The sequence below is a fragment of the Arvicola amphibius genome, chromosome 1 (assembly GCF_903992535.2).
Source record: "Arvicola amphibius chromosome 1, mArvAmp1.2, whole genome shotgun sequence".
NCBI lineage: Eukaryota > Metazoa > Chordata > Mammalia > Rodentia > Cricetidae > Arvicola > Arvicola amphibius.
The window spans coordinates 74,850,779-74,862,125 of NC_052047.1; the positions used below are offsets into that span (position 1 = coordinate 74,850,779).

An 11,347-nucleotide genomic window follows, 5' to 3' on the forward strand; every position below is an offset into this window, starting at 1 on the left:
CTATCTCACAGGTTTTAAGTGTTTTCATTGTTTCTTAAGTTAAAGTATTATTAAATTTCTCTTTGGATTTTATCCAGCACCCTGTTCTTTTTAAAAAAACATTATTAGGTTTTACAAAATATACCAATCCAAGTTCCCACTCCTTCCCCTCCTCCCATTTCCTCCACACACTATCCCACCTCACTCCCATCTAAACATCAGAGAGGATTGCTTTGGGGAAGGTCCAAGGCCTGCCCTACTACATCTAGGCTGAGCAAGGTATACATCCAAAGAGAATAGGATCCCAAAAGGCCAGTACATGCAGTGGGAATAAATACCAGTGCCACTGCCAGTGGCCTCTCAATCTGCCTCAGAAATTCAACTGTCAACCACATTCAGAGGGATTAGTTTGGTCCTATGCTTGTTCCTTCCCAGTCAGGCTGGAGTTGGTGAGCTCCTATTAGCTCAGGTAAACTGTTCTTATTGTATGTTGCATAATCTCCAAGTATTTGGTGTTTTTCTGTTGTTTACCATTAATGACAGCTAATTTAATCCCAATATGATCTAACTGCACTTACAATATGATTTTCCAAATTTCTTCAACTTTCTAAAGTGTGTTGTGTAGTTGGGGACTGCTCGTTCAGTTCCCGGCTGCCCAGACATGAAATAATCGCACAGAAACTATATAAACTATATTAGTTACAATACTGTTTGGTCAATAGATTAAGCATATTTCTAGCTAGCTCTTATATCTTAAATTAACCCATTTCTATTATTTTATATTTTACCATGAGGCTCATGGTTTACCAGTAAGGTTCCAGGGCAGGCAACTTTCTCCTTCAGCAGCTACACAGAAGCTCCTTGACTCTGTCTACTCTCTCTATGTATCTTTTCCAGCCTGGCTATATTCTGTTAAGCGACTGGCTGAAAGCAGCTTCTTTATATGTTTTATGGGAATAAAACGTATTCGTAGCTGAGCAAGATGCCCTGGGCCACGGAAAACTGATACCTTGTGTGGATTAGCTGGGGCCTGTCCGTCTTGCCCTGTGTGGATCCCTACCCACCCTACTCTTCCGTTCAGGCCCCTATGTAACACCTATGCAAAGACACACATTGAAAGTAACAATAAAACTAATTGTACCCACAAAAAAACGTATTCATAGCATAGAGAGGGGGGATCTAACATCAGTGTTGCTTGGTCTATAACTTAGTTTATCTTAGTGAACATTCTAAATTTTTTTGAGTGAAAAAGGTGTATTCTCTTGCTGATGAATGACAAGAACAGAAGGCAGCAATACCCAGTAGATGGCTAGTACTCTTCTGGTCCCTCTGTCCTCACTGGTTTCATGTTTGCTGCAAGTATAATAAGAGATTCATATATTTCTTGTGAAGTTCTATCAGATTTGTTTGTGATCCACTCTAACAATCTCTTTTTGATATATTAAGCCTTTTAAACACTCACTAGGCTAATTTCTATTATTTTACATATTTATTTATATCTTGACATTTGCTACTCTTTTCTATCTGTTGTTTTGTTCTTTGTTTCCATTTCTGTCTCTAGTTCTCTTCCGTACGCTGTGATTTCACTTGAGCATTTTATGGCTCCATAGTACATATCTTACCCTCCCTATTCTTAGCATTTTCATCAGTTATCATAAAGTTTGCAATGTACATTTACTGAAATTGTCTATAATGGTGATGGGTGATAGTTCACCAAAATGGCCTTCAAACAAGGTGTTTTCTTACAAACAGAACATCAAAATGGATTAAGGGAAAATAGATGAAGGCCATTACCAGTCATTAAAGAAACAAAAATTCAAATTTGGGAGTACACTACTTCTCTTTCAGAATGACTTAAGATAATACATGGGATAAAGCCAAAACCTCCTAAAGATGCAAATAAACAGGGCTCTGGTGGAATGTAAAATTTGATGTTTCTGTAGAGAACTATTATTTACGTCCTGCATACAAGATTAGTGGTGTCTTTATCAGTAGCATCTAGTTAGTGGAAATAGCTTTTGTTTTGGGTGTTGTTGAGGACTCAACTCACCAGTAACTTGTAAGGAGGTAACCTGTGGGTAACACTGGAGATTTTCATTTAGTAGCCCATGTCTTTTGGGAGTAGATCTGTTTACCCATGGAACTTCACTGACCAGGAAACTCTGTCCCTTTTGGCTTGCTTAATAGTATAAGAAGGTGTTGTACAGGCTTTGAGGGAAGTTACGTCATCAGTGGTCTCAATCAGTGCTGAAATGTGCAAGCTACACACAACACCGACCTGCCTGGCAAGATTTGCCCACTGGTACAATGGTGGTATATGGTTAGTGAGATAACCAATTACTTTATGATTTGAGATGAGATGATGTCCTGCTCCACAGATGGTATTTATATTGTAAACCTGGTCAAAAGTTCACAACAATAGGCAGATCTTGGGGAGAACTTGATGTTAAGTGAACATGCTGTTAAACTGTCTTCCAAATATTTATGTCTGTACCCATATGTGGGTTGCTTTCAACTTTAGTAACAGATTTATTGTTTCATTAGTGGATCATATTTAATACTGGGACACATATATGACCAAAGCACCAAGTATAAAAAATCCTGAATGCTTACCTATAATCATTTCTATTAACCTCTCCCTTCATCAAACTTAGGGAACATCATAGAATAGTGGGAGTAAAGAATGACAGATAAAGAGGACAGATATTAAATGCACATTTCTGGACTTGCCATAGCTTCTGCATATCAGTTCACAGTAGCTGTGGTTAGTGACACCAGTATTGTATAAGCTCAAACTAGTCAAACTTCTGGCATGAATAGGAGACCACCCAGAGACCCCCACTTTTGGTGGTATTAGCACTTAATGGTTGATGAAAGAGAAAACATCACCCTTCTTGAGGGGATTTTGCTCATGCCTCAGTTTATGGCACCACACCCATCACATATGGGCAACACTAAATGAGCTCATATGGTTATTAATAACAAGAGAACATGAATTTAGGATGGTGGTGGAGTGAGGGACCCTAGGGGGTTGAACTGAGATAATGGTGGTACTAACTATACAAAACCCCAGAAGTGAGAAAAACTAACAGAGATCTACATACACATTATGCCATGGCAGCTACCCTTTTCATATTGCTCTAACATTATACATAAATATACAACTGTTATGGAATAAGGAGTGAAGTGACATGTCTCTCCCCTCTACTTACAACAGTTTAGTTTGATTTAAACCTACAAATACAAAAGTCTGAAGATTTGTATTACTACACTTGATAAAAAAATACAAAATCTGAAGGCTTTAATTACTATGCTTGATAAAGTGTGTGTGTGTGTGTGTGTGTGTGTGTGTGTGTGTATATTTGTAGACATAATGTTCAGAGAGAATCATTTGAAAGATAAAAAACTGTAATGAGTCTTTCTCTATCCTGCCAGCCAGCTCCAAAATAATGACATGAAGACTTCATATTAATTATGAAAGCGCAACCTATAGGTTAGGCTTGTTTCTAACTAGCTCTCATAATTTTAATTAACCCATATTTTTATTAATCGGCATTCTACCACATGGCTTTTGCTATATTATTTTTTGTTTAGCCTCTGTGTGATGGTAAAGTGTAGAGTTTACCTGGCTGGATAATCTGTGAGGCTGGACCATCTCAGCTAGCAGCTTTGAAGTTGTTATGGATTCAGAATTTTGAGGAAACTGCAACAGAGGCATTCTGAGAGGCTGGATCACCTGAGCTATGTGTCTTCATTGGTGTGTACAAGTCAGTTAAAATGACATTTATTATATGGTTGAGCAGGTAAAAGGCATATGTCGACTTTACACATCCATTTGGACTGTATAACCAATTCTCTAAGAAAGGATGTCAAGAGGACTCTGTAGCCAACAAGATTTATCACGTTTCATCCTGTTTCATAGGTATTCCCATGTAAAGGAATCAGCATATATGTCACCTGTCATATAGTCTTTCTTGGTTTCTTTTCTTTAATGTCTGTAGCCAAGATTCTTAGGAGGTCTCCTCCAATCAAATCTGATCTTCATTAATTTTAAGAGAATTATAACTTTTGCTTCCTGTGGAAAACTTCTCTTGCAAAACAACATATTTTCTGATTTCCATTTTAAAGTTAAAACATTCTTAAAATATATAGTTTAGTTTAATATAGCAGTTTCCATAATCCAATGTCTCTCAGAAGCGATTGTTTTTGTACATTAGCATGTAAAAAATTCAAAGTCAGCGAAGTACCATACAGAATCCAGACACCCTGTGTATTTCCCATCTTTATGTAGGTTACTTTTTATATTACTTTACCCTTTCTTAAAAGACATTATTATTTTTAACTGTCTATACCCATTTTTTCTTTCTTTGGCAGTTAAGCACATTTTTAAACATACTGTATCTTTTTGTTGTTGTTGTTGTTTTTCGAGACAGGGTTTCTCTGTAGCTTTGGAGCCTGTCCTGGAATTAGCTCTTGTAGACCAGGCTGGTCTCAAACTCACAGAGATCTGCCTGCCTCTGCCTCCTGAGTGTTGGGATTAAAGGCGTGCGCCACTGCCACCCGGCTTCATACTGTATCTTTTTAAAGGTTTTCTGTGTCTGGACCTGGCTTTACTAAGTGCCTGCAGATGTTCGGACCATGTGAGACAAATCTTAAACTGTCATGTCAGTCATAGATCAGCTTAGCACATGGCGTTGGTGGCTGGCTAGAGTTCAAAGGTAGCGGCCAAGAGCCCACCTGAGAGACTGCAGGAATGGGAATCCATATCTAGCTCCATGTCCAGAACTTGTCTTAGCTTTCTCAGATGCTGTGTTTGGATATTTGAGCCTACACATGGGAAGCCATGAGTAATGAGTCTTTCTCTGTCCTAACAGCCAACTCCCAATATAATTTCATGGAGACTTATTAATTATGAACGCTCAGCCTATAGCTTAAGCTTGTCCCTAACTAGCTCTTATAGCTTAAATTAACCCATATTTTTATTCATCTATGTTCTACTACATGGGTTTTACCCCTATCCCTCTCTGTGTGTTCAAATCATTCCTTGTCTGGCTGGCTTCTCCACCTCTCTTCTCCCCAGAGTCCTCTCTGTCACCAGAATTCCCCACTAACCTCTTCCTATTGATCATTCAGCTTTCTATTACAACAATCACAGAAATGCATTTCCACACAGTGTACACATATTCTACAACAAACAACTTGGTGAATTTATACATTGCTCTTGAAATATAAAAACTATGGAAATTTTCAATAATTGGAACCTGTTATTAAATTTAAATTTTAGTAAAACTAATATAATTCACCAAAAATTTTATAACATTCTGATCCAAAATGGTTTATAAACTACAATAGTAGCTCTTAATTTATGTGTCATAAATCAAGTATCTGAAGCAAGAAAACACAGCAACATGGCATAAAATTCTAAGTAAAAGTTACCTTTAAAAAACAATAATAAAAATAATCCTCTATTCTAAGTTATTTTGCATGAAAAAAGCCAGTCTCATATATTCTTTAAGGGTCTGTGTCTTAACTGATCTTTCATTAATACAACCAAGTTCTCATGGGAGTCCAAGGACAGCATACTGGCTTTGTGGCCCTGGTAAGCACCTCATGGTGGAAAGCAATGCTGCCAGCAGTGTACATGAGGAAGCACCAAATCATCAGATAGGAAGCCAGAAAAGCTGCTCAGGTCTTGCTTTCTGGATTGGGAAGACTGAAGTGCCAACCATAACAACCTTAATTTCTTCCATGGACACACTCTCAAGTGATGCAGGCATTTCCCGTTAAGTTCTGCCTACTGTTACCATATCAGAAACCATTTTTTTCTAATGCCCTCTGGGGACATGTTCAAGTCACTTCCAAGCCAAAGCAGTCTACACTGATGCAGTATATTTGAACTACACTGTGCATCTACACTGCTTCAGTAACATGGCATAATACAAGCACACACCCCTGAGGTTGCCTGACACACATGGTCTGAGAAATCCACTAACAAAACAGGATAAAGAAACTGGTCAACATGAAATGCCTCTCAGAACTTAATAAAGTATATTACCACTGAGTTCTGAGCAAAAAGAATTACTTGCTATCACAGCCATGAAACGTCTGGCACTCTAAAAGCCTGTCGATTCTGCACCTTACAGTGTATCCTGAAGTTGAGCCTCCAGGAAGCCCTGAGCCAGTACTTTTCTTAGCAATTCATTTACCAATGAAAGAGAGACAAATGGTATAATATTCTAGTTACAGTTGTATAAAAGAAAAACTTTCCTATATGAAATAACATAAATGGTGCTTCCTTCCTTTAGGATTCTTAATTATTTTCATAAACTGTTGGTACTATAGTTAGCTTTTTCTTTTTTTCCAGGAATATTATTTTCACTAATAAGTTCCCAATATTTAAATGCTTTTTTCTTCACTTGAATCATAAGATTACAACATACCCCAAGTGCAGATGCACTGCATATTTTCTGGGGACCAATTTTAAAGTGTCCATTAGCAGAGTAGGTGTTGAACACACAGTGAGGAATGCCCCCACTGGGACCAGGAAGAACAAGACAGGTCCCATGTTCTGATATGGGCTCAGACAAGACTTTAAGTAAAATTAAAAGAAAACCATACATTTTGTGAAAGAAAACAAAGAAATAATTTCCTTACTCTTTTTTAAAAAGTTGTACAATAGGAAGATAAATGAGAAGTGACTTTTTAAAAGCAGATTGAGGTTCTTGATACCACCAGCCAAATTTTGACCATTACAAAAAAATACAATTTCACTGAATTGAGAAAAACATTAACAAAAATCTAAAATCTCTGAGTAACATAAATATAAGAAGGTAAACTATTAATTAATCATAAAAGCCTAAGAAGGACTAGTAACACTGGTACAGAAAAAGCAATTCAGGCAAGGACATTCTCAGAATAACTAAGAGGAATGTACAGAGCATAACAAGACTCCATATCATATTATTATCCCCTTTGGTGGATAAGGACACCATGGCACGAAGTGGTTATTTAGTCTATGACCACGTGTTAACCAGCAATCTCATATTACTTTGAAGATGAGTCCTCCGAGTAACTCTCTCAGGATACAGGCACTCTGAGCAATTGTAGTATAATAATAGGATGAACTGAAAGCAGATTATTCTGTAAAGATAATAAACAGAAAGAAAAAAATTAGTAACTTCATGGTATACCTGGCATGGGGGGTGCAGTGTTTCGGGGAAGCACTTTCCTGAGGTAGGGTCCACACATAGTCCTATAGCATAACGGGCTTTCATCTGACAGTGGAGAAGAGGCATGGGCAGGCTATATGTAGAGAGGGCTAAGGTATTTGAGCAATGCTACTGGATGCAGAAAAGTCTTAGATTTAAAATAAGTATAGGGCAAGATGATACATGCACAACTTTAACAGAAAGTCAGTAGATGTCAATCTGAGCCACGGCTATTTGCTCTCAGGAGGACAAGACTGGAGCTCAATGAAAACTCCCAGGATTTATATGCTAAGACTCCTAGGAATGGGAGATACAGAGCCTGAACTAGCCATCTCCTGTAACCAGGCAAAACTTTCAGTAAAGGGACTGGAACTTGAACCTAACCACATAACCTTTGACCTATAATGTGCCCTTCCTACAAGATATGTGAGTACAAAGGTGGCACAGAAATTATAGGAGTGGAGAGCCAATGACTGATCCAGTTTGAGACCCATACTATCAGAGGGAACCTAAGAACCAGAAGCTGGACAGCTCAGAGACCCAGGACAGAACCAAACATGACTGACAAAAAGAAAAAAGAAAAAAAAGTCAATAAAATGATTCCTAATGATATTCTGCTATACTTATGCATCATTGCCTAGCCAAATTGTCATCAGAGAGGCTTCACCCAGAAACAGATGCAGAGACACAGAGTCAAACATTAGGCAGACCTCAGGGAATCCTGTAGAAAAAAATGGAAAGGAAGGATTGTGGGAGCCAGAGGGGTCAAGGATGCCACAAGAAAACCCACAGAATCAATTAACTTGGACACATGGGAGCTCACAGAGACTGAATCACCAACTGACTTAAGACCATGGGACTGACCTAGGCCCTCAGAACAAATATATCAGTTGTATAGCTTGGTCTTTTATGGGACTCCTAACAGTGGAAGCAGGAGCTATTCCTGACTCTGTTGCCGGCTTTCGGGACCCTTTCCTCCTACTGGGTTGCCTAGTCCAGCCTTAATAAGAGAGGAGATGCCTAGACTTACTGCAATTTGATCTGCCATGGCTGGCTGATATACATGGGAGGCTGCCCTTTTCTGAAAAGAAAGGAGGAGGAGTGGATTGGGGGTGGGTTAGAGGTAAGGACTGGGGGAGACAAGGGAGGGGAAATGTGATTGGGCTGGAAAAAATTAATTAGCTAAAAAATCAAGAGAGAAAATAAAACTGAATCTATAACTTTTTATTCAATTAATTTATTTATTTTACATCCAGACCATAATCTCCCCTCCTTCTTCTATTCCCATTTCTTTACCCCTCTTAATCCACCTCTCCTCCATATTCACTCAGAAAGGGGCCAACCTCCCATGGACCTCAGCAAAGCATGCATATCAAGCTGTCATAAGACCAAACACCTTCCACTGTATTCAGATTGGCCAAGGCAATCCAGTACGAGGAACAGATTTCCCAACCCTGCTCTCATTAACAGGGGTCCCACAAAGAACCCAAGGTACATGACTGTCACATATATGCTAAGGGCCTAAATTGGTCCCATGCTGGTTCCCTGGTTGTTGGTTCATACTTTGTGAGTTCCCATGAGCCAGTCTAGCCATTACTGTGAGTTTTCTTGCTATGTCCCCAAATCCCCTGACTCCTACAATCCCCCCTTCCTCTCCTCAGCAGGACTCCCCAAACTCAACCCAATGTCTGGCTTTGTGTCTCTGAATCTGCTTCTATCACTCACTGGATGAAGGCTCTCCGATGTCAAGTGGGGTAGTCATCAATCCAATCACCAGAGATGTCCAGTTCAGGCTATGCATCAACTGCTGCCAAGAGTCTTAGGTGGGGCCATCCTGTAGACTCATGGAAGTTTACCTTGTATCAGGATTCTACCCAACTCTGTAAAATCTACCTTTCCAGTCATCTCTCTCAGCACTTTCCCCCTCCAAACTCCCCACAACCCAACCCCTCAACTACTCATGCCTACCCATTCCCAGTCCAATCAGAAGATATCCTTTATATCATCATCCCAAAGGGGTAATTGCTGAAGCTTCCTTCAAACTCTTTCACATACTGCCCCTTTACTCTTTCAAATTCATGGCCTCTAAAAAACTGTTGTTACATGTGTGTTCCTAGATATATAAATGCAATCTGCTGATTCCTGTATAATGTTACCTGTATGTGTATATGTTTTCAGGATTGATCCTTTGTCACTAAATGGTATGCTCTTCCCTGGGGCAATGACTTCACTTTTGCTCTCAATATTTCTTAGTTGCTTGTCGTTCTTTGTCTAGAGTTGAGGCCTCCTAAGCATTCCACCTTGTGTGTCTATTGGTATCATCTGTGTTCATGTCATGTTTAGGCAGCCATATTAGTGAGGCTTCATGAATGCAGTTTCTGACATTCATAAAAGACATAATATTACAGCAAACTCTGACTTTTACAAGCTCTCTGTTCCCTCTTCTGCAATGACCTCTGAACCATAGGTGCAGAAGTTGTATCATAAATTTAGCAGTTGGTACTGCGCTCGACAATTTTGTATCTTGATTGACTGTGCTTTTCTATAATGATATCTATCTATTGCAATGAGAAGGCTCCTTGATGAGAGATAAGGACTACATTTATCTGTGGGTATAAGGACAAATATTTAGTATGCAGTAAGGGATCATTCTGGTTTAGTAAAGTGGCCATTATAAGTTCTTTTCTAAGGTCCATGGCTTCACTAGCCCTAGGTTTCCAGTACTGGGCATGATTTCCCTCTTGTTGAGTGGGCCTTAAGTACTATTAGAGAGCTGTGGGTTACCATCAAAGTATGTCTGCCACTGTTGTACCCCTAGAGTACATGCTAGTCATTGTTGTGGATCACATGTTCCAAGCTTAGTAGGACAATTGGTTGCTTCCCTTCTTTGAAAAATTGTATGGCACCTTCTGGTTTGCTATTGCCCTTAGTTGTCCCCAAGAGGTGAAAGGTAAATGCCTATTGATGAATAGAACTGACCTAAAAGCCTTTTCCCTGAGGATCAATTAAATAATCTTTTATAACAACATTAGTTTCAACACATACTAGAAATATTTTTCAGGCTCATTTTTCATACCCTGGAGTGTAGACCTAAACTTAAGCACAGAGGGTACACCTTTATGTTAAGCTTTTACTTGGTCTTACAAGCAAGAATTGCAGTCATTCTTGGTTCTTAACGACTGTGGAAGATATATCCCTGTACAGTACCTGGGGGTGTTGCTCTAACTGTGGTCTCCAGATATGCATTATCATCACCTAGGGACTTAGTTCTTTGGCCCCATACTTAAAGAATTCTGTTGTTGGGGCTTGCAGCCAGCAATGGAACCGAAATCCCAGTAATGGTGACACCTCATGTTTTAATACATGTGGGAAAGTTCTGGGATGACTGTTTTCTTGTTTCTCTCTCCTACAACTGCCATGAAGAGTGAGTCTGGTTTTCTGAAGCTATTGGTTGGCTGTTTTAAATATTGGCAATTATTTAACAGCATTAGTTGAATCTAATGATTATAGATGTAACTTCTGAAAAGGCCCCCAACCAAATGGAGCAGTCTACCTATGAAAATAGTAATGTTTTGTCCTAAAATTTTGAGTAACTTTGGTTTCACTTCAGAAAAAAAGTGTTCTTTGTGTTTCTAGTTCTGGCTTTTCTAACTGTACTTCATAAGAGGATAAATGAAACACTCTGCAGTGCTAACTACCTAATTTATACATTATACATTTATGCACTCAATAGTGTGAAATGTTTTTCTGAATTTCAGGCCCAAACTGCTTTGCAGAAACTGCTGTCATCCCAGCTGGCAGAGAAGTGAAGACCGACGAATGCACCATATGCCACTGCACCTACGAGGAGGGGACCTGGAGAATCGAGCGGCAAGCCATGTGCACAAGACACGAATGCAGGCAAATGTAGACTTCACAATATAAAAACTCTGATGTTTTTCTAGAATATTTTACTAATGTGACATTCTAGATGACTCTGAGAAATATCAATCAAAAACAGAAGACTTTTGATAAGGAGTCAAGGAAAATGGTTGGTACTTTTCCTTTTCTTGGTAACAATTACAGCAAGAGACAGAAATGGATGTATTTCAAAACATCAATAAGAACTTTGGACATAAACTCCCTCTCTAAATAAATGTGCTATTTTCACAGTAAGTACA

The 11,347-nt window shown here is 39.0% G+C and overlaps 1 protein-coding gene across 1 annotated transcript in view; it reads left to right on the top strand.

Moving 5' to 3' along the window:
* Vwc2 (von Willebrand factor C domain containing 2) overlaps positions 1-11,097 on the top strand; it is a 152,140-nt gene extending 141,043 nt beyond the window's left edge. Inside the window, exon 3 of the mRNA XM_038337593.1 lies at positions 10,946-11,097. Coding sequence (XP_038193521.1) covers positions 10,946-11,097 — 152 coding nt within the window. The remainder of the gene's footprint in view (positions 1-10,945) is intronic.
* The last annotated feature ends 250 nt before the right edge of the window (positions 11,098-11,347 follow it).